At 46.0% G+C, this 24,180-nt stretch overlaps 1 protein-coding gene across 3 annotated transcripts; it reads left to right on the forward strand.

The window, feature by feature from the left end:
• The first annotated feature begins 889 nt into the window (after positions 1 to 889).
• Ccl25 (C-C motif chemokine ligand 25) lies at positions 890 to 10,262 on the forward strand. Of its 3 annotated transcripts, none has more exons than XM_087578708.1 (6): positions 890 to 1,133; positions 1,263 to 1,364; positions 5,123 to 5,240; positions 5,333 to 5,454; positions 7,262 to 7,358; positions 9,422 to 9,973. In XM_087578708.1, exons 2-6 carry the CDS (start codon positions 1,292 to 1,294, stop codon positions 9,453 to 9,455), a joined length of 444 nt encoding a protein of 147 aa, XP_087434834.1. In that variant the 5' UTR covers positions 890 to 1,133; positions 1,263 to 1,291; the 3' UTR covers positions 9,456 to 9,973.
• Positions 10,263 to 24,180: the final 13,918 nt, after the last annotated feature.

The following is a 24,180-nucleotide window of genomic DNA, read 5'->3' on the forward strand; positions in this document are numbered from 1 at the left end:
TGAATGTTTTGCTTCCTGCAGACATCAGACGCCGTTACCTGGATCCTGCTTCACACTCCAAACCAGAACATTGCTCTCTTTCCAATGTTGTGGTTAAAAACAGTTTTGTTAGAATGACTCTCATTATAATATTGGAAACTATTTCTGTGTCGCTTATTGCCCCACTGAAAGTGTATCTTTCCAGATGGGGAGATGGCTGAAGGTGTCTGCTGTCAAACCTGATGACCTTAATTTGATTCCCAAACTCCACCGACCCTCCAAAGTTACCCCCAGATCGTCGTGGTTCTCATGCCCCCAACCTCCAAATAAATAAAATTTCAAACGTGTGCCAGCAACTGGAATTTTATTCAGCCATTTAAAAATGACACTATGTTCCAGCATTTGGGAGGCAGAGGCAATCGGATCTCTGTGAGTTCAAGACAAGCCGGGTCTACAAAGCGAGTCCAGGACAGTCAGGGCTCTGTCACACAAAGAAAGTCTGTCTCAGAAACCCAGAAAAAAAAGAAAGAAAGAAAGAAAAAGGAATTATGAAATTTCAGGAAAATGTGTTAAGTCCAGGACACAGCAAGGGAACAAGAAAAGGCAAGATGGCACCTTGGCCCAGTGGGTAAAGGCACTTGACACCAAGCAAAGACAGATGACTTTTGTTCCATCCCAAGACCCACAAGGTGGAAGGAAAGAACAGATTGTTGCCCTCTGACCCTACAGACATGCCATGGTTTACGTGTGTGCCCCATTACCATGTACAAAATAATAAAAAACAGAAATAATAAAAATTTAAAGCCAATTAACTATAAAAGGATCCGTGAGAGAATGGAATTAAAAGGCCTTTAAGGGAGAGGCCTGGGGCAGTATTGGACCTCACATAATAAGGTGTTGGGAGGGGTGAGGCTCATGAGGTAGGTAACCGGGAGAGACAGATGTGAAATAGGACTTGGTCTGTCTGTAGGAGAGAGAAGTCCCACGTCTCACAGAGCTGGTAGAGAGGAGGAGCAGGAGGAAGGAAGCAAAGAAGAGAGAGGGCAGGCCCCTGCAGGGTGGGGCTCTGATATAAGGAATGGAGCCAGTTCATTGATCCCATAGGCGTTACACCCTACAAGCGGGCACCACCTTTCAGGACCAGAAAGGCACTGGTGAGTCCTCTTCTGACCAGAGCAGAGGCAAGAGCAAGCCCTTTACCATCGGCCTCTCTTTGGGAGAGTTCCAGGGACTGGCTGATGTCCTCCCTTCCACTTTTATAGGTGGCCCCATTAAACCTTCAGGTACCCAGAGAGGAGATCCAGCCTTCAGCATGAAACTGCAGCTGTTCGCCTGCCTGGCTGCCTGCTTTGTTGGGGCCTGGGTGCCAGTTGTCCGTGCCCAAGGTATTGTCTTGAGCTACACCTACCTTGCTCCAGTTTTAGGATATTGTTTTCTCTTCTCACTTGTCCTTCTCCACTTGTTGAAATTTCCCGGTATCCTGTATCCTTTGAATTCTTCAGTGTCTCTTAGGAGGTTGGGCATAGGAAGACTTCCTGGCATTACTGGAGCTGGACGGGTAGAGATGAAGTGTCCCCAGCTACATCTACCGAGATCCCTGACTTTCATTCTGAAGTGCTTCCTTTGCAAGATCCAAGAGGCTTAGGGGCTGCAGGAACCAGGGTTGGATTCCAATTGAGGAAAAACGCACACACAGCCAGGAATGCATGCCTATTCCCTTCTTCTGCCTAGTTAGGGATGTGAGGTTGATCTCAGAACCCTGGAGACTCTCCAAGGTGAATTGCCTGCTTTTCTTCCCTGTGTAATCTAGGCAAGGGGCTGAGATTATTCTGTGTGGGACTCAGTTTCCCCATCTGCTAAGCAGGAATGAAAATTTAAGAGTCCAATGAACTGCAAAATACTCCCAGATGCAAAAAATATTCCCATTCTCGTGGTCAAGGAACCATTTTTGTCTTCTTCCTTGCCCTTTTGGATAGTAGATACTGAAGGATTCAGTTACCCAAGGCCGATTCTCGGCATGTAGTGTCCCCCAGAGTCCCGCCACTGGGTGCTTCATCTCTGAAAAAATCATGGAGTCCCAGCAGGTGTTATGTATGGTAAGATCCCAGGCCAGGTTAAGGACCAGGATCCCAGTACCCACCTTGCCTGCTCTTCTACTAGGTCCTACACCTTCAAGCTTCCAGCATACCTGCAGGAAGACCAGGTGTGGCTTTTTTTTTCCATTCCGCTATCAGAGCCAGGCCCAACCTCTGCCCTTTGATCCTGGGAGAAAAGTGGCCCCCAGTGTTGGAAAGCACCTGCCAAGGATTCCTGGAGCCCCAGTTCTTATCTGATACCACTGCCCCTTGTCCTCAAGAACCAAGGTGGAGCGATGGCAAGGAGGATGGACTCTGTCCCCAAACCACTACTGGGCTCTACTTGACCTCAGATTGAGGAACCCTCTGTCTTATCAACTGTTTTTTTTTAAATTATTATTATTCATTTACTTTTCTCCTCAGAATTTTCTAGAATCATCTCCTCCTTGGGTACCACCCTCCTCTAGTCCAGTACATCCTCTTTTTGTGTAGATAACATTTTTGCCTTCCACACCAGGTTGAAATACCCCTGAGGTGTTAGGTCTAATTCATGTATGTGTTGTATGGTTCTTTGGCACCAAGAAGAACTCTTTAAGCTTTTGTTAGGCCAACAGGAGAATCGACAAAGAATGGCTAGGTCAGTTTAGCAGTTACTGAGAGGAGTGTAGAGAGGAACAGGGATGGGGACAGGCCAACTCATACCTGGAACTGAGATGGTCAGAAAAGTTGAATAGCCTGTTTAAGTGTTTATCCAAGTAACATTTATTTATTTTGTGTGCATGTGTGGGGACCAGTGTGCCTCAGTGCCCAGGTAACAGGGTAACTTGCAGGTTCTTTCCTTTCACTCTGTGGATCCATGGGGTCAAACTCAGGTTATCAGGCTTGGTGACAAGACCTCTCTCACTATGTATATCTCACTGTCCAGGGACTCAGTATGTAGATCAGGCTAACCTCAAATGCTTAGAGATCCTCCTGAATGCTGGAATTAAAGGCATGTGCCACACATGTGGCCTTTAAATTTTTTAATTAAAAAAATTGTTTTTTGAGACAGGGTTTTCCTGTATAGCCTTGGCTATGCTGGAACTTACTCTGTAGACCAGGCTGTCCTTGAACTCAGAGATCTGCCTGTCTCTACCTTCTGAGTGTTGGGATTAAAAGTGCACACTACCAAGTCTAGCCAATTTTTAATTTTTGAAATTAGAATAGGGTCTCATATATCTCAGGATGGTCTCCAACTTGCTTTCTAGCCAAGGATGACTTTGAAATTCTGATCTTCCTGCTTCTACTTCCCAGGCACTAGGATTCTAGGAATGTACTACCACACCCAGTTTATATACTTGTGGGGATGCAACGCAGGCCTCTCACAAGCTAGGCAAACACTTTGCCAGCTGGGTTACAGTCCTAGTGCCAAGTAGGTGCTTTGAGACAGGTCTCATGTAGCTGAGACTGGCTTCAAACTCAGGATCCTCTGCCCTAGCTGGTCTTAAAGATACACATGTGCCTCAGTGTTTGGCTAACCATTTTTTAGGAAAATAGGGTTGTACTGGGTTTTCCCCAGGTGTGCACCTGCCCTCTACCTCAGAGCAGAAAGAGAAGGGACTTGGGTTGTTTCTTTGCCTACCTACACTCTACAGTTCCTGCCAGTGCCCTCAGACCAAGAGCTGAGAACAAGTAAGGAGGCTATCTTTCCCAGGTTGTCTGTTGGCCTCTGTGTCTAGAAGGTGGTGTGTGTGTGTGTGTGTGTGTGTGTGTGTGTGTGTGTGCTCACATCTGTGGCTATCCTGCTAGTGATATACACCTGGAATCCGGTGTGAGACTAGCTCATCAGGTTGCAGGTACCTTTTTGTGATTTTTTTAAAGGGAATTTCATATATGCTAATGTGTTTTGAACAAATCCATCCCCTATTCCCCTCTCCCCTAATATTACCTCATCCCCCACCACTTTCCCATACAGCTTCATGATCTGCCATCTACTAGAGCATTGATAGTCTTTCAGGACTATATTCCTGAAGAAAACTGAGCCTCTCTTAGCAGCCATCAGTTTCCAATAGCTCTTCAGCTAGGTTTAAGACTTAGTGCACTCTGCCGTAGGAGAACCTTCTAGGAATCTGGCAGGAATTTGACATTGGGCTAGTACAGGAAAGTAGGCTCAAGATGGACACAGCTGAGGAATGTGTTCTTTGTATCTTGATGGGTCTTGTTAAGACTTTGAATACAGTAAACATGGGATCTTAACTACTCTGTTTGTGCCTTGTTTGTTCCTTGCCTACTTTGTTTAGGCCTTAGGACTGACCATATTCTTTGTATGCACCTGCATACAGATGATACAAATGATAGAAAAGCAGATTGAAAAAAAAATAAACCTGCTTTAGCTTCAGAACTGGCTGGGGTCATGTTACAGTGCTGTCTAACTGTCATCATCTTTTCAATCCTCCCTCCCTCACTGGAGACCCTGCTGACTGACTGAGCTGGCTTGGTTATCTACCCATCCATCTGTACTTGGATTCTAGCTGTCTTGATCTTGGGTGTGTCTGTGCACTCTGTGCCTAGTAAATATTCTTTCCCTGAAGATGTCCACTTCCTCCAAGTCTCACAATCCCCCACCCCATCTCTTCTGAGATAATGCCTGAACTTTGTGGCTAGGGAGTATAATATAGATGTCTCATTTATAGCAGGGAACTCCATAGTCTCTTTTTCTAAAAGTTGATCTTTGTGGGTCTCTGGTATAACTTACATCTACTACAAAAAAGAAGCATTTCTGATGAGGGTGTAACCTGTGAACTACGCATAAAAATGTAGGGGACAGTTTATTACTATGTTCTTTTATTAGAATAATAGTACTAGATTCTCACTTAGAGCTTATGACTGTGTGTGTGTGTGTGTGTGTGTGTGTGTGTGTGTGTGTGTGTGTTGTAGTTGTCACGTGCATGTGCGCACCTGCATGCATGTGCCACACGTTTACGGAGGTCAGAGGATAATTTGTGATTCTTGCCTACTATGTGGGTCCTGGGGGTTGAACTTAGGTGGCGAGCACCTTTACCTACTGAGCCACCTCACTTGCTCTGCAGGTGCCTTTGAAGACTGCTGCCTGGGTTACCAGCCTAGGATCAAATGGAATGTTCTCCGGCATGCTAGGCATTATCACCAGCAGGAAGTGAGTGGAAGCTGCAACCTCCGTGCTGTGATGTGAGTAGGACCTTCAGTGTTGCTGGGAGGGCGCCGTACTTGCCTTTGAGCCTCATGTCCTAACTTGGCACCCATCTTTCCACCCTCTGTAGATTCTACTTCCGCCAGAAAGTAGTAGTGTGTGGGAATCCAGAGGACAAGGATGTGAAGAGGGCTGTGAAGATCTTAACAGCTAGGAAGCAGCCAGTCCACAGTCCCCAGAAGAGCACCTCAGGTAGGTAAAACCTCAGGCCAACCTCTCAGGAAGAAAAACAGCATATGCATATTTCCTGCGCACCAGCAGTCAACCTCAGGTGTCCTTCCTCAATAGCTTTTCTATTTCCTTTTAGTACTGTGCACTGAATCCAGGCCCTTGAATATGCTGGACAAGTGTTCTACCACTAAGATAAATCTCTAGTAGTCCTTCCATTTTGTTTTTGGGGTGTGTGTGTGTGTGTGTGTGTGTGCGCGCGCGCTGCATACAAATGAGTATGCAGCATTTGTGTTTGTGGTGGCCAAGGCTTTTATTGCTATCCAGGCTTCACTGCCTTCAAAAAGGGTCTCTCACTGAATGGGATGCTTGTCACTTTGATTAAGCTGGCTGGCCAGTGAGCTCTAGGCTCTGCCTGTCTCCATCCCCCAACACTAAAGTTATAGGCATGTGCAGCCATGCCGTATCAAACTTTTGTTTTCTTGACCAGGTGGTAGCAGCACGTGCCTTTAATCCAGGGGCAGAGGCAGGCAGAACTCTGTGAATTTGAGGCCACCTGGTTTACAGAGTTCTAGGACAGTCAGGGCTATGCAGAGAAAGCCTGCCTTAAAAAAAAAAACAACAAAATTTTTCTTCTCTTATTTTTTGAGATTACAATAATCACATAATTTTCCCTTTCACTTTCCTCCCTCTTAAGTCCTACGTGCCCCTCCTTGCCTTCTTTCAAAGTCATGACCTCTTTTTCATTAATTGCTATGAAATACATGAATTCTTAAATATATAAATAAAACCCTATCAGTCTGTATAATATTACTTATATTTCAGGGCTGACCATTTTGTATTAGATGACTGATTTTTGTGCTCCTCCATTGGGAAGACCATTTCTCCCACTCTCAGAGTTCTTTAGCCTAGGACTAAGGCCTCGTGGGCTCCACCTGCCTCCGTCTTCATTGTTGCAAACTCCCTGGTCCCCTGCTTCTTAAAATCTTTCAGCTCCCTCTTCCACAATGTTTCCTGAGCCTTAGGTGCAGGATTGTAGACTTTCCTACTGGGACTAGGCACAACTCTGCATTTTGTTTGGTGTAGCTTTCTGGAGTGGTTGCAAGAAAGAAGTGTCCTTAATGAGGGGTGAGAACTGCACTTATCTGTGGGCATAAGAACGAACATTTAGAATGTAGTTAGGGTTTATGCTAGCTCAGGACAATGGTGGTTGTAGGTTTTTTTCCCAAGATCCATGACTTCACTGGTTATTTGGCTGGGTTTCCAGTCCCAGGCATGATTTTGTTCGTTTCTGAGAAGTTCTAAATTAAAGACCTGTTGGTTACCAAGAAGATGTGTGTGTCACTACTACACTCTTTGGGCTATCATATCATGCTAGTCCTTGTTGTGGTGCATAGGTATCAGCTTGGATAGGGCTTCTGGTTGGCTTTCCTCCTGTGGAACCTTGAAACATGCACATTTTGTACAGCGCCTGAGATTCAAGCTCAGATCATCAAGCTTGCAGAGCAAGCACTCTTACCTCCTGACCAATTAATTCTCTTCAGGCCTCTCTATCTGGTTTTTTATTTGTTTGCTTTTTGTTGTTGTTGTTTTGAGACAGTGTAGTCCCGGCTGTCCTGGCACTCACTATGTAGAGCAGATTGGCCTTAAACTCAGAGAGATCTGCCCACTCTGCTTCCCACATGCTGGAACTAAAGGTGTGTGCCACCACACCGGACTCCACCTTGTTTTTGAGACCAGGTCTCTTACTTGGGAGGTGGGACTTACCAATTAGGTGTGTTAATCAGTGAACTCAAGCAATTTGGCTTTCTGCCAAAACACTTTCCAACAGACTATCCGACCGAAAGGAAGAAGTCAAACTACATGAAGTTCAAGGTGGAGAACCCCAAGGGCACAAGGATGAGGAATGCCACCCTGGGTCATCCCAGGTAAGGACTCCTGATCATGGGACCTCCCTCCACCAATCACTTTGCTGATAGGGATTTACCCCTAGGAACAGGGGCCTAACTCTAAGCAGGGGTCACACCCTGAACTTCCTAGGTGACTGTTCATCTCTTTACTTGGTGCATCGATAAATACTAATGTGAAACACTGAAGGTGGACCAAGAGCTGATCAACTATGAGCAAACAGAAAGTGCCTTCTCATACCACTTACTGTGTCCTCTGTCCCTTCCCTTCTCTCCTCCTTTTTTTCTATTTTTCCTTCCTTCCTTTAAAAAAATGTTTACATTGATTGACTCGTGTGTGTGTGTGTGTGTGTGTGTGTGTGTGTGTGTGTGTGTGTGTGTAGCTGGTCTTTGCTTTGGGTTTTTCTCCCACCCTTTATCCCCTGCTTTCAATTTCATCTCTTACCATTAGATAGAGAGGAGGAAGGACAGACGGGGAAGAAAGAGATAGAGATCTCTGAATCTAATTTCTTTCCTTTTGTTTCTTCTTTGAGCACAACTACTAACAAACCGAAACCAACTTCCCTAAATGACCAACAACTAACCTCACTTCTAGGGGCCCTAGCATTTATATACCCTCTAAAAGGTTCCCAGAATCCCAGATGTCACACAGTCATAGAAAATACCTGCAGCTGGCAAAACCATGCCTCTGCTAGAGCATTAAAATGAAAGCACATTCATATATTTCTGTGTTTTCAAAATAACCCAAAATATCTCTCTCTCTCTCTCTCTCTCTCTCTCTCTCTCTCTCTCTCTCTCTCTCTGTGTGTGTGTGTGTGTGTGTGTGTGTGTGTGTGTTTGTGTGTGTGTGTGTGCACGTGCGTGCATAAACCATGTTTCCAGTTGGAGGTCATAGGACAATTTTCAGGAGTCCATTTTCACTTTCTACAACGTAGGTTTCTAACGAAACTCAGGTTGTTAGCCTTCATGGCAAATGCTGAATCATCTCCCTGTCCCCCTTCTTCCCTTCTTCCTCCCTTCTTCTTCATTCCTCTCTGTTTTTTTTTCCAAAAAGGGTCTTATGTATCTAAGGCTGGTCCAGAGTCCCTATGTAGTCAAGGATGCCCCTGAACTTCAAATTTCTGTCTTTGCTACCCAAGTGCTGTGGTCACAGGCATGTGCTATCATGCTGGTGTATGCAGTGCTGAGGGATGGGACACTGTGCCATCTGAGCCACACTCCTAGCTTCTCCTTTCTCCCTCTTCCCCCTTTTCTCCCTTCCTTCATCCCTCTCTCCCTCCCTCCTATCCCTCTCTTTATGCAATAATAGGACTTGAACCCAAGACCTTGAAAAACTAGACTAGCACTCTATTGCTGAGCCACATCCCCAGCATTTTATAATTTGTACTTTGAGGCAACGTCTTACTAAGCTGCCCATTTTGGCCTTGAATTAACTCTGTAGCTGTGGCTGGATCTTTAGCTCCTTCTACCTCAACCTCTAAAATACTTAGAACTATAGGCACATGCCACCATGCTTGGTTTCAATGTAACACACACACACACACACACACACACACACACACACACAGACACAGACACACTCACACACTCTCACACATACTCACACGCATACACTCACACACACATACTCACATATTCACACACTCACACAGAGACGTACCCAGACATGCACTCACACACACACTCACACACACTCACAATACACACTCACACACTCACACACAGACACACTCACACACTCTCTCACACACATACATTCACACACTCTCACACACATACATTCACACTTACACACTCACACACTCTCACACACACTCACACTTACATATACTCACACACACACTGACGCACACACTCACACATACACACACACTTACATATACTCACAGTTTGGGAACTGCTCATCTCTTCTTCCTGTATGGGTCCAATGATCAACTACTGTCACCATCTGTGTGCAGATTACATAGGATTCCACAGGTTAAGGATACAGTCATATGAAACTGGTCCACTGAAGACACACACTCTCAGAGCTCCGTTTTCCCCATTTGTGGAGGGGAACAGCACTAGCATTTTTTATTTCACAGGATGGTGATGATGTCCAGAAAGACCAACAATTAAGTTAAGTTACTCAGAGTAAGCAGCAGCTGGAGGATGGGAGGAGTCCCCTGAGGAGCTGTCTTCTAGGCACCACAGTGCCAACGAACTCACGGAAGCTACAGTTACCTGTACAAGACTGGACCCACCAACGTCTCAGCGCGTATGAGTAAGGACCTACCTATGCTAAAGGCCCTACCACTCACCAATGAGCTATTGACTGTTGATGGTTACTGGGAGAAGGGAGTCTTTTTGTTTTTGTTTTTTTCTCTCCAAAGCGTGGCTTGCCCATAGTCCAGTATATAATCCCCTATCTTCACTCAGACAAGCAACCCTAATTAAATGCAATGGCCATATACAAAAGGACAAAGGTTTGAATGGTTTTGGGGCGGGGGAGCTTGTTAGGAAGAAGACATTAACAGGAGAGAGAGGAACTAGAGATCACTGAGTGTGTGAAAATGGTCAAAATGCATACATATGTGAAATGGTCAAAGAATTAAAAAATAAAAATTTAAAAAGCTATTAAAAAGTGATTACTTACAGTGATGTGTGGTGTATGGCATGCCCTCAGGGGGTTAGTGCCTATACTTCTGACTTAACCTGTTATAAATCAAGGTTCCTTTGACTCCTGTCAACACTCTGGAAAGCACTGTCTTTATATTTCTTAATTATTCTATAGCATGTTACAAAGGCTATGGATGATCTAGAATTGGTGTTGCTCAAGGAGTCTACAGTAGGATAATCACATGCTTGAGACCAGCCTGGGCTACAGTGCAAGTTTGAGGCTAGCCTGGGATACAAAGCAAGACCCTATCTCAAAAAAAAAAAAAAGAAAAAAAAAAAGAAAAGGAAAAAAGAAAAAGCAAACAAACAAGCCAAAATGGGACTGAGGAGATGATTCAGAGATTAAAGAGTTTGCTATGCAAGTGTGAGGATATGAGCGTGTTTGTACTCCCAGAACCCCAGAAGTAAAATGGTGGAGACAGGAAAACCCCTGGAAGCCACAGTGAATAAGAGACCCTGTTTCAAGCAAGGTGTAAGGTGAAAGTCGAGGTTTTCCCTGTGACCTCCATGTGCATCCTGGAGGGAGGCTCCTTAAGATTCAGAAAGTTAGGGGCTCACAAGTGTCAGGAAGTCCCTGAAACTTAACCAAATGAACAAGGTCCCTCCCTGCAAAAGTTATACAGACAGCTGTGAGTACTGCTAGAAGAGATAGCCAGAATTGCAGCTTTTGTGAGTAAGGCACCCAGGCCAGGAAGGGCCTTCAGTGATGCAGCTGTCTTTCCATCACACACACGCCTGTAGGTAACCCCAGTAAACTTACTGGTTTGTCAAAATTGACTTTGGTGATGATGTTTCTCTGATCTGTGGTGGGTAGGCGTTTGTTCATATCTCCCCAGAAGAAGTGTCACAGAGCAGAGGTGCGCTATCTTCTTGGCACACGGATGTGTTTATCAGTCTGGAAACTCTTTGAACGTCACAGTTAAATATTTTTATGGTGGCGTTTCCACACAGCATGATCGATGATTAACTTTGCTTCCAACCCTTCTGCCCTGTTTGGATCTTGAGGAGTGGAACAGACATCTAATCACTTTTCCTTGTGACCATCCTTGACACATTCAGGAAGCTCAGTGTCATGCAGGAAATCCCAAGGTCTTTGAAGCTTGGTGTTAGGATTTTTGGGACCAAGGACCAACTATAAAGAGCAAAAGTTGCTGCCAAGGGCCAGAGACATGGTTCATCTAACAGAGTTATTGTCTAGTACTCACAAAGCCCTGGGTTTCATCTTTAGCCCTGCATAAACAGGGTCATCCAGCACTGAGGAGGTGAAGGTAGGAAGATCTTTAACTATACTGCTTTAAAAAAAACTTTGTATTGATTCTTTATGAATTTCCTATCATGCACTCCAATCCTACCCATCTCTCCATTCCTTTGTCTGCCCTGGCAGCCTCCTCCTCAAAAGAAAATAAAAACAAACAAGCAGAAGACGTCTTGTGGAAGTTGTAGTGTGTCACACTGTGTCATACGGTTTACCGCTTTATCTGTACAGCATTACTTTCAAATAACCATTACAGTGAGTCATTGGTCTGAGGCCTCTGGCTTTTACTACACTGTCAATACTGGGTCCTCACAGATATCCTTCCCAGGTATCCTGTTGTTGTGCCGTCATGGAGATCTTGTAGCTTTGGATCTGCAGGACCGTCTCCTTCACATTCTCCAGCAGTTCATAGATCGGGGTGGGCCTTCTCGTAGCCCGGGATCTGGGCCTGGGCGGTAGCTGAGTTAGTCAGCCTGCCAGGTCCCCCGCACCCGCACCACCAGGGTAAGTTCTCCAGCACTGCTCTCGTTGCCCAATCAGTGCTGCGGCTGACATCTTCCCTGCTCTCATGCCCACAAGTCTGGCTCACACATGCCCTTGCCACCGGGGGCCAGCTCTACTGTGCTGCCCAGGTGAGGGCAGGGTCTGCTCTCCCGAGTGCTACAGCCAGTGAGGGTCAGGCCACCTCTCCCACTCTCATGAGCCCAGGGCCAGTTCTTTCGCCAAAGGTAGTGAGCGGGGTTTCTTCTTCACTCATATCACTGCATGGCAGATGGGTGGGACCTCTGGGCGTCTTCAGATTTTATCTAACCCAAAGATTCCAAAAGAAAGAAATCTTTGGTCAGAATTAAACATGGCGGGGAAAAACTGCAATTCATCATAGAGTCCTCCAGTGTCATGTTGACCCTCTACCACAGCCAACTAGAGAGATTAGCGGATAAGCCATTGATGAGAAGTGTCACGCCCACCTCGGCCGGCAAGGAAGACGCAACACGGTTGGATTCTTCTCAACAGCCTTTACTGCAGGACACCTTCATTGTTGACACAGGGAGGCGGCGGCGGCAGCAGCCAGCCCTAAGTGTTACAGCTCCAAGTGTTACACCTTCAAATGTTACCGCGCTGAGTGGCAAAGCCGCTCGCCTTATATACACAACAGTATGCTAATATTCTTTCAGGGATTGGTGGGGCACGAGTCACCCCACAGTCATCCCAGCTACTTGTCCTCCAGAGATTGGCGCGGCATGAACTTTCATTAGCATAGTACCGCCCCAGCCAGACTGACGTCAGGTGCAAAACCCCACGCATGCGCAGTACTGTTGTTCACCACAGGAGGGCGCCAGATTCACCTCATTATCATACAGCTCCCCTGACAGGGGACAAGCCTGCGCATGCTTTGTAAGTTATTCACATTCGGATGGGGCGCCATCTTTACTTCGGCGCGCCGCTCCCTACAGAGAAGCAAACATGGCAGGACATGTGAGTCAGTTGTGGGTCTCCGTTCTGCTCTTCTTCCTGGGCCAGGACACAGCTCTTACAGACACCGAGACTCACGGTGTTTTCTCAAAGGAAGAGGCATAGGCCCACTGGCCCTAGTGTTTGCTATTGATCACACAGTGGAATTTACCATTTCCCGAAGAGCAAGAGTAGCTACCACCTTTGTGTTTCCAGTTCTGCCTCACATCATAGCACACAAGCTGCTCAGCTCCTCTTCCTATCCCAGTTTTCCCCGCCATCTTTTGCTTGCTTCTTTCTCGCCCATCTACGTACACCACCACCTACTTTCTGCAATGCAGCCTCCCCCTCCCACGCTGAGAGCTGGGTGAGGGCTGCAGGGCTGCAGTTGACGTCTTGGTGCCTCCCTGTGTGCCGGGCTCTGTGGGACTGGACCAACTACACAGTTTTCGTTGTTGTTGTTTTGGTTTTCTGGGGGAATGTGTGGGTTTTTGTTGTTGTTGTTGCATTGTTGTTCTTGGGATAGAATCCAGGCCTTGTGCACCTTAAAATGATTTCGAATCATGACTATATCACCCAGATATCCCCAGCCCTCAGTTCAAATCTGCCTTTTCTCTTGTTGAGTCTCATGTGTCTCAGCCTGACCTTATACCAATTAGGTTAGACTGCCTGGCCGCTGAGCCCCAGGGGTCTGCCTGTGTCTGTCTCCTCAGTGCTAGGATTGCAGGTGCGTGCCACCATGCCTTGTGCTTTATTTTTAAGGTGCAGGTTCTAGGGATCAAACTCAGGTCCTCATGCTTGTCTGGCAAGTACAACAGAGCCATCTCTCCAGCTCCTATGTTTTGTTTTTGAGACAGGGTCAAAAACTGCATAGGCTGGCCTTCATCCTGAGATCCTCCTGCCTCAGGTTCCTGTCATGTGTTTCACTGGGAAGTGCACAGGACAGGCTTGTGAGTCCACGTGAGTCCATCTCATAAAGATCTGTGAACTAGCCTTCACACGGCTCCTTCAGATGGCTCCTGAGGGGCTGACCCTGGTAGAGTCGAATGTGGCCTGACCTCGGACCACTATTTCCTCACTCTGTCCAGAAAATGGCGTCCCGAGTTTATGTCGTGCCGGATTCAGTCTGGGGCTTTGTGCATTCTAGACGAGCACTGTACAGCTGAGTTGGACCCAGTGCTCTCCGTCCAAATCTGTGGATTTATTCATTATTGTTGTGGGGTGGTAGTGGTGGGTGTGTATAGTTTAGAACAAAACTTAGGGTTTATTTATTTACTTATTTTTACACTCCATATTTTAGTCCCCTCCCAGTCTACTCCCCCCCCACTGTTCCACATCCCATACCTCCTCCCCCCTCCATCCTGTCTGCACGAGGATGTCCCCACCCTACCCACCCCACCAGACCTCTAAACTCCCTGGGGCCTCCAGTCTCTTGAGAGTTAGGTGCACCCTCTCTGACTGAACCCAGACCCAGGAGTCCTCTGCTGTATGTGTGTTGGAGGCCTCATCTCAGCTGGCATATGCTGCCTGGTTGGTGATCCAGTGTCTGAGAGATCTTGGGAGTCCAGGTTAATCGAGACTGCTGGTCTTCCTACAGCGTTGCCCTCTTTCTCAGCTTCCTCCAGCTTTTCCCTAATTCAACCACAGGGGTCAGCAGCTTCTGTTTGTTGGTTTGGTGCATATCTGCATCTGACTCAGCTGCTTGTTGGGTCTTTTGGAGGGCAGTCCTGATAGGTCCCTTTTTGTGAGGGCCCCATAGCCTCAGTGATGGTGTCAGGTCTTGGGGCCTCCCCTTGAGCTGGATCCCACTTTGGGCCTGTCGCTGGAGCTTCTTTTCCTCAGGCTCTTCTCCGTTTCCGTCCCTGCATTTCTTTGAGACAGGAAGAATTATGGGTCAGAACTTTGAATGTGGGAGAGCAGCCCCATCTCTCACTCGACGCCCTTTCTGCTGGAGGTGGGTTTGTGTGGTAAGTTTGGGCTACACTGCTGTAGCTTCCTTCAGGTCACTCACACAACCTAGAAGCTATCTGGAGTCTCGAATGGGAGACACTCACCCAAGCCAGTTAATTTTAAAATGTTTTGGCTACCTCAAAGGCTAGGTACTCCTCAACTTTCTCCTCCTACCCCAGGCACAGCCAGGAAAATGGCCAGTGGCCACCCACCCAAATTCTCACATGGCTGGTTGGCTTGATCTCCCGCAGCTCCTATGCCCATCCCTCTCCCACCGCTTCATGGCGACCCTTTCACTTCCCCCCTGCATTCGTCCTAGCCTGAGCAATTATAAGGATCCCTCCCTGTCTCCCTTTGCTCAGCTATTGGATGCTGGCATCTTTGTTGACAGATCAAAAAACCAAAGGACCTTTCGAACTGGAAACTCAGATTCCTGGTTGAATCAGAGCATCCAGCATGGCTTCTCTTCTTTTGTTTTGGGATCTAGGGATTGACCTCACATAGTCTTGTATGGCAAACACTTTTATCTGCCAAGCCATCTTCTTGCAATTTTGCCAACCCTTGGTCTAAATATTTTTATTTTTTATTTTATTTTATATTTTGAGTCAGGGTCTCAGAGTAGCCCTGGCTAGACTGGAATTTGCTATGTAGGCCTGGGTGGCCTTGAACCTACAGAGATATGCTCACCTCTGTTTTCTAAGTGGTAGGACTAAAGGTGTGGACACCACTTCAGTGAAGGTACAAATCTTTTGTTTTGTCTTGTTTTGTTTTTGGATACAAGATTCTTCTGTGTGGTTCTGACTTCCCTGCCACTCTGTAGAGTAGGCTGACCTTGAACTCACAGAGATCTTCCTGCTTCTTCCACATTGCTGGGACTAAAGTGTTGCACCATGGTACTCAGCTGTAAAGTAATTCTTGGGGGGGTTTTCTATGTCCCTTCCCGTTCTTAAATAACGACTGGGCATTTCTATACCCACTCTCTCCTAGTAAAAATACTAGGTTCAGAGACCTAGTATTTTTATTAACAGCCGAAAGACTAAGCTGGGCAAGTTCTGAGCTATTCCAACCCAGTTAAGCTGCTAATACCCAGATAAATGTCCCACTACTTACTCTGGGTCTTGATCTGACTAGCTCTGGTCAATGTGTGTCCTCATGGCTGCTCTTATTGAGATTTCAGGGTGAATCCTCCCTCCTCATGGTCTCACTACACCTTCCTTTTCTCAAAGTCCTCTCTCTCTTCTGGTTTGTCTGCTCTCCCCCCCTCAGGATTGTACTATTCTTTCCCCCCTACTAATTGGTTGACCCACTCTTTATTAAAACAAGTAGGAGGTGATAGAGAAGAAAGTTTACAAAACAATGAGACAGGTGATGCTTCATAAAAATAACAATACCAAAGTCTAGCCTGTACTCAACTCTCTGTTTCTATTAGTACAGAAATCCGCATGTGGATATTATAAGGACAACCTTTACACGGTGCACAAAACTTTCCTCCAACATCCAGCTAAGGTCCAAATCTTGATCTCAGTGTCTGTGTTGAGTTTTTCTTTGGTTGTCTGTAAAATGGGGGTCATTGTGCTTGCAATGTCCAGATTCTAAGGGGTAAGCAGGGTCTAGATAATGGATGAAGAAGCTTTCTGAAGCCCTAATGGGATTCCCAGAGGCCACTGGGTTAGACCTGGAGCAAGGCTAGAACTCTGGGGACAGGCACTAGAGACCTGAAAGTAAAGGTTTTGTTTCTACCAGTATTTGGAAGTTGTGCTATTTTGAATGAGAATGACACCACCAAAGACTCGTGTGCTAAAAAAGTCGGTAGAACTGTTTGGGAAGGATTAGGAGATATGACCTTGGTGGAGGAGGTATGTCACTGGGGTCAGGCTTTGAGGCTTCAAATGATTCAGCCATTCCGGGTGTGCTCTGTGTCTCCAGTGCCCTCTGCCTCCGGTATCCTCAGATGTTTCTGCTGACATGACTTTGCTGTCAACATGGACTCTATCCCTCCTATTTAAGTCAGTGGTCAAAGGTTGTGAAGAGAAACCATGACCACAGCACCTCTGAAACGAGAAAACACTTAACTGGGGTTTGTTGTTTACAGTTTCAGAAGTTTAGTTCATTATCATCATGATGGGGAGCCTGGTCATACATAGGCAGACACGGTGCTGGAGAGGAGCTAAGAGTTCCAAATGTAGATCTGCAGGCAGCAGGAAGAGAGTGCCACTGGGCCTGGCTTGGGGCTTTTAAATCCTTCAAGCCCTTCCCCTTGACACATTTCCTCTAACAAGGCCATACCTACTCCAACAAGACCACAACTCCTAATCCATCTCAAGTGGTGCCATTCCCTTATGACTAAGCATTCAAACATATGGGCCTACGAAATCACTCTTATTCAACCCACCACACCTCCCAAACCACAAATCTCAGAAGGGTGAGCCAAGCAGCTTGGTCTTGGTCAATGAAGAAGTTTAGGGTAGCCAGGGATACAGAAGTGAGGTCCTATCTAAAACAACAGGAGCAACAACAAATTCTTCTAAAAAGCAAAAAGATAGGGATGTAACTCAGTGGTAGAGGGCTAACATAGGATCTCTAAGGTAAACCTGTGTGTTTGATTCCTGCCACCATCCAAATAACAACACCAGCAACATAAACACACAGAGAAAAAAAAATACCAAAACAAACATTTTCTTTGTAGAGAGCACCCTTGGTGGATGGGGCCAGGCTTCAGAGTCAGGAAACACACACGTAATCCTTACCCCACCACCACTCATCACAAAATGTCAGGCTCTAGTTCATGTAGTGTGTTATCTCAGCAAGCTTCCATACATCCCCATACGTGGAAACCCCAAATTCCATATAATACTGCTCTCCTTCCATAGGCTTGCTGGGACCAAATACACACTAGTATATTTGAGAGATGCATCTAAGTGGCCCCAAGAGTTCATATTGTGATGCATATTCCAGCCATTGAGCCAGAGCCAGAGCCAGGCATGGTGTTGACAGCATAGCTTCAGGTACAGCTGCCTGATCCTGGCCATGCTTAACTTCTCTGAACATCAGCTTAGCAAATGGAGACTCTGCAGATACTTGCCTATTCTCCAGAGTTTCAAACAGCAAACAAGTGAATACCTGTGTCTTAGTCAGGGTTTCTATTCCTGCACAAACATTATGACCAAGAAGCAAGTTGGGGAGGAAAGGGTTTATTCAGCTTACACTTCCACATTGCTGTTCACCACCAAAGGAAGTCAGGACAGGAACTCAAGCAGGTCAGGAAGCAGGAGCTGATGCAGAGGCCATGGAGGGATGTTACTCACTGGCTTGGTTCCCCTGGCTTGCTCAACTTGTTCTCTTGTAGAACCCAGGATTACCAGCCTAGGGACAGCACCACCCACAATGGGCTGGGTCCTCCCCCATTGATCACTAATTGAGAAAATGCCTTACAGCTGGATCTCATGGAGACATTTGCTCAAGGGAGGCTCCTTTCTCTGTGATAACTGTAGCTTGTGTCAAGTGGACACACAAAACCAGCCAGTACACCTGAGAAACCATCACAGCCCTGAGAGGCTGCCGCTGACAGCCTGGTTTGGGGTTGTGCCAAATGTACAGAGGTGTGAAGGTCTCTCTCTTTCCTAAGCCAGGAGATAAAGAACATTGTTGCTGAAGGCCAGGTACTCCTGGGGCTTCAGAAGACAAACTTCCAGCTTGGGTCCTCCAGCTTCCCTAGGCAGGAGTCGTGTGGTGTGTGTGTGTGTGTGTGTGTGTGTGTGTGTGTGTGTGTGTGTGTGTGTGTGTAGGAGGTTACATCTACTTATTTAAGAACACATAGGGGATTGGGGATTTAGCTCAGTGGTAGCAAGGTCCTGGATTCGGTCCCCAGCTCCGAAAAAAAGAAAAGAAAAAAAAAGAACACATAGGCAGATTTTATTATTTTCTTGAGTTTCAATAGAAAAGTATCCTTAGAACCCCAGTCCAGGCTTTAGGGAATGAATTTGGTATCAAGGTGTGGGGCACAAGCCTTCTCATTTTGATTTCTTTGGGGGATGAACCTCACACCCACCCTAGAGTCTTACTCCCATATCCAACCAACACCCTTGGTGAATCATAGTACAGTCCAGAAGTTTAAACCTGAGGAAGACAAGGGACAGTGGATGCCAGGGGTCCCTTCTGCTGACCCTTGCTGTGGGGTGGAGGGATACATGCTGGGACTTCTAGCTGAGTCCAGGAGAGGTTGTAGTGCTGGGGGTCTCCCAGGCTTACACAGACTGGGTTCATCTGAGGTCATAGTGTGATGTTCCACTGTTCCTGAGTTTGAGGTTCAACTCGGTCAGTCATTGCCCCCTGGGATCAGTTCCATCCAATTCCAGAATCTCCACTTTCAGATGGCATGGGGGCTCGGATACATTGAGGTTTCTCTCCTCTACAGCAGTTGTAATTGGACTGTTCTCTGCAAGGCTTGGCTTGCTGACCCTGGTTGGCCGTGAGCTCCTTGCTATACTCATCACCTCCACCTGGTATTTCCCTGGTCTTGGTCTCCCACCACCTGACTGAGGGACACCGAGGCCATCCAGGTGATTAATTCAGAAGAAATCTTGACTGTTGCCTCTGACAATAACATAGCAGGTATGGCCTTGCAGACTCTCAAGAGCTGGCCAAGATTCTAAGATATGCTTGACCTGGCCCGAGGCAAAGCGTACTTCTGTGTTAAGGGTGGCCAGGTTCCCTCAGGGGAAGGGAGCAGGTGAACTGTCAGAGACTGTGTAAATAAGGATGAAAGAAGGTAGGGGACTAAGTTCTCATGTGTGCTTGGTTCTTAGCGTCTTTATCTAGACATCTATCCACAAGGCCACGGTCAGTTAAGAACGAGGACATGGCAGCAAAGTCTAAGCCTGGCTCTTCGATGAAAACAAACAAACAAACAAACAAACAAACAAGCAGGAGAGACTGAGGAGATGGCTCAGTTAATAAAATGCTTGATGTGCAAGCATGAAGATCTGAGTTCAGTTCCCTAGTTGCAGTGTAAAAAGCTGAATGTGGTGTCCCATGCCTGTTTTCACTGGAGAGGGGAGACGAGAGGGTTCAAAGGGCTTGCTGGTTGGTGGTGTAGTCAAGCAGTAAGCACCAGGTTTAGTGGGAGACCCTGTCTCAAAAAATGAAGTAGAACAGGGTCCACAAGATGGCTCAGCAGGTAAAGGCCCTTGCTACACATGCCTGAAGTCCTAGGTTTGATTCGCTGGAACCACATGGTGGAAGGAGAGAGAATTAATTACTACAAGCTGCTCACTGATTTCCACATCCATGGTTGCATTTATGACTGCATACATAGATGCAATTACCAAATAAACATAGTAAAAAAAGGATGAAGAAAAAAATTAACAGTGATGTTGACTTCTTGTTTTCAGATGTGGAGTATGCACATGCAAACACAAATACATATACACAGAAACACACCCATGTGCACACACACACACACACACACACTCACTCACTCGCATACACTGAAAACAAAACAAATAAAAAAGGAGCAGGTTAGGGGATCAAATGTCTGCCTTGAAGACCCAGCGAGCAACTCAGGCAGTTAATATCAGGTTCCAGAGCCCCTAAGGTGGTTCAGAGGCAGCCCAGCTGACTGACTGGTGTTATAAGCAAGCCCTACCCCCATTCCCAAGAGAGTGTCTCCCCAAACTGCCAGAATCTCTGGAGATACAGCGAAGACACCCAGCTAGGACAGGAAGAGAGCAAGGAGAGGCCTCAGAAGAGCCTTCCGCTGGCTTCCACACACTTCCTGTATCTGGGTGTCTTTGAGAGGACTCTGTGTGTCGATGACAAACCCTTCTTTCTTTGAACTCTTCTGAAGTGCCTTCATGGTCCTGGCAGCTGGACAGTACCCTCATTAAGCCAATGGGTCTCAACAGCAGGCCACCCCAGGCTGGGTGATAGATCTAATTCTACAAAGGGTTATCTGTATTTATTCCCCTCCCTGCCCCCCCCGCCCGCCCCATGGGCCCTGCTGTGTCTGTTTCACTTCATTTGTATGCTTGTGGAGTGATCTGGCGTTACGTTTCAGAGAAAGCTGTTTCAGTCTCTGCCCCTGCTTCAGGGAAATCTCTTTGCGGAGGAGCCTGGCTCAGACATACGCTCTTACTGACACCTCTTGGAAGCAGTGGGCATTACAGGCAAAGACACCGCAATGCCTTCTCTCCATGGCCTGTTGTGTCCATCCCAGGATCCTTGGCAACCATTCCGCCCCCACTGAAAACCAACGGCCAGCACTACAGCAACAAACGGCAGTAAATGTGGGAGACTTTCTTTCTTTCTTTCTTTTTTTTTTTTTTTTCTTTTTTTCGGAGCTGGGGACTGAACCCAGGGCCTTGCGCTTCCTAGGCAAGTGCTCTACCACTGAGCTAAATCCCCAACCCCCACTGAGCTAAGTGCCCAACCCGGGAGACTTTCAATACGGAATTTTTTTTTTTTTTTTTTTTTTTTTTTAAGAAAGGGGAAAACCAACGGAAGAAAACAGAAGAAAAAGCAGCCCATTCAGATTAGTTAACCATGTATTGAAACTCTCTCAGGCCTTACATGCCCGTGCCGCTCTGCCTTTATTTCTCTCTGTTCCATGGATTATTATTTCTCATATATTATAAAGCAGCCCATGTTTTACTTCAGATTTCCTTTTCCCCTATCAGGAGCTTTAACTGTCACAGGAAGATAAAGTGCTCAAAGGCTATGTCCTCCAGGACAGAGGAGGCTGAGCAAGTATAGGAGATCTAGGTAGGCACCATGATATGTAGGAAAAGTCGAGACATGTAGTGTAATGGTTGCCTGCTTCTCTCTTCCTTCTTTTGGGACTGTCTCATGTAGCCTAGACTAATCTCAAGCTTACTCTAAAAAGCCGAGAATGCCTAGTTTTATGCAGTGCTAGGCTTTGAACCCATGGCATCATGCTTGCTGGACAAGTAATTTACCAGCTAAGCTACATTCCTACACCTAGGGTTCTTTCTTAAGGGATCACAGCCTCCTTCAGACCTCAGACAGTGCCTTAGTTGGCCCACGCAGTGTGGTCCCCATTAGCACCTGATGGCCTCCATCGGTGCTTTGTCTTGATCAGTCCTAGGGGGAAAGAACATTGATCTTGCAGTCACAGCAGGCTTCAGGCAAGAGTGATTCTTCCTCATCTGGGTTGGCCTGAGATCCAGTGCTGAAGCCAAGGCTGGAGAAGCAGTGACTGACTGAGCCAGACGGTATGGAAAGAACTTTCAGAAGCCGGCTGGTAACATCTTCCCCACCACCTTCCGTCATCTCCCATTCTGAGCCACATGCACAGACACTTTCATGCAATGGTACAGATGAATGTACCTGCGTATATCCAGAAACGTGTTCATTTGGGAGCCTACATGTATATGTGGAAGTTGGTGTGCACATACACACGTGCCCACTGGGATGCATGAATCTATATGAGTCTGGTTGCCATGTGAGTATAGTTAGCTTTCCATGTGCACAAACATAGTCAACATTATCCACAGGTTCTGCACCCCCCTGTTCAACTGTCTATCAAAGGACTGAAGACGGTCACAGTGTTGTGATCTCTTATGTAGTTAGGCCTGTCTTAGTTACCTCCCTGATGGATATTTAGAGAATTTTTCTTTGTTAATATTCCTTTAAGAAAACTGCAAATTATGTAGAGATGATTATTTATTTCAAGATAGGGTCTCAGGTAACCCAGGCTAACTTGCTATGTAGCAGAGGATGACCTTAAATTCTCAAAGTTGAGGATATGAGTCATTTGATTCAACAAAGCAAAGGATGGGGGGCCCATATTAAGTCTTTTTCAAGGGATCCTCTCTCATTTCCTAGGTTTTACCCCAGTGCCCTTCTTCACAGCTTCTCTTGCAAGCCTGTTTCCCTTGCAGCAGAGTATTGGACCCTGTGCAGCAGTGGTGAGGGTTCCTGGTCCAATCCCATTACTGTGGTTCTGGAAGGGGAGTTCCTGATAGGCTGTTGATCCATCTACACATGTATGGGTCTTTCTCTCATCCCCATCTTTCCAAGTACCCATGTGGGCACCCTGGGGAAACATATCCTCCTACTTGGGGGTTTGTTGCAGACCGGAATTATGCATGAAAATTTTAGTTCGTCCTGTCATTTTTGTCAGTTGTTGCTTTATTAGTTGAGATTTTCATCTATCCATCCATCCATCCATCCATCCATCCATCCATCCATCCATCCATCCATCCACCTACCCTTCCACCCACCCACCCATCCATCCATCAATCCATCCATCCACCCATCCATCAGTCCTTTCAGAAAACCCCTCTGCTAGACAGCCAGCCTCCAATCACTTATCCACCATGGGTACCTACCACACATCCATCCATCTATATCTATCTATCTATCTATCTATCTATCTATCTATCTATCTATCTATCTATCTATCTATCTATCTATCTATCTATCCATCTCACATTCATCTATATCCATCCATCCTTCCATCCATTCATCATTCATCAATCTATTGCATTTCTCACTCACCCATATAATCTATCCATCCCCAACCTATCCATCTCTTCGCCTATCCACTTAACCATCCATACCATCCCCCCATCCTCTGTCTACCACTCATTTGCCTTAGTTACTTTCCTATTGCTCTGATAAGATATCCATGTGTGTTACCAGGACCCTCAGGGGTTCTGGCTGCACACATGTGTGCTCGTGAGTGTGTCTGTGTTTAACTGTGTTTGTGTGTGCCATGTGCTGTGTTGTGTACATGTATGTAACTATCATCTCTGACTGTATATTTTTGTGTAACTCTATCTATTTATGTGTTTAGCTGTGTCTGTAAATGTGGATTTGTGTGAACTCTGCACTACGTGTAACTGTGTTTCGTTGTGTGTAACTTCATATTGTATCAATGTGTTTCTCAGCATGTAACTTGTCCGTGTATAATTGTATGTATATATAACTACATCTTGATATGTAATTTTGTGTCTGCATGTTGCTAGATTTCTATGTGTATTAATGGTTGTCTATTTGTCTGTATTTAAGTGTATTTCTCTGTGTGACTAGTTGCTGTGGTGTTACTGTATATTTTTGTGTACCTATGTATCTCTGTGTATTACAAATGTTGGCATAAGTGTTTCTCTGTGTCTAACTATATATGTGTCTAACTTGTTTCTTACTACACATCTCTCTGTAATGGCATGTGTAATTACCGTTCTGTGTATGACTATGTGTGTTTACATATTATTATGTTAAGATAGTCTCTGTACGTGTCTATATAACTGTAGTTTAAGTGCCCTTTTCTGTTGGGAGCGATGCCCTTGAAGCCCTCTGCTGTTGATGTTATTATTATGGTTAGAATTAAGTATGACTAGGTTCATGGAAAATCCCCAGCCAGCTGCAGAAGACTAATACAAATCTGGTGGTCAAAATGAATAATAATATGATGCGTCAAGATACCCAATGTGATGACCTGTAACCTTTCTGAAAAACCAACATCCTGCTGACTAATAGATATGACAAACCTGTGACCTTTTTGACATC

The sequence above is a fragment of the Rattus norvegicus genome, chromosome 12 (genome assembly GCF_021556685.1).
Source record: "Rattus norvegicus strain SHRSP/BbbUtx chromosome 12, alternate assembly SHRSP_T2T, whole genome shotgun sequence".
NCBI classification, from domain to species: domain Eukaryota; kingdom Metazoa; phylum Chordata; class Mammalia; order Rodentia; family Muridae; genus Rattus; species Rattus norvegicus.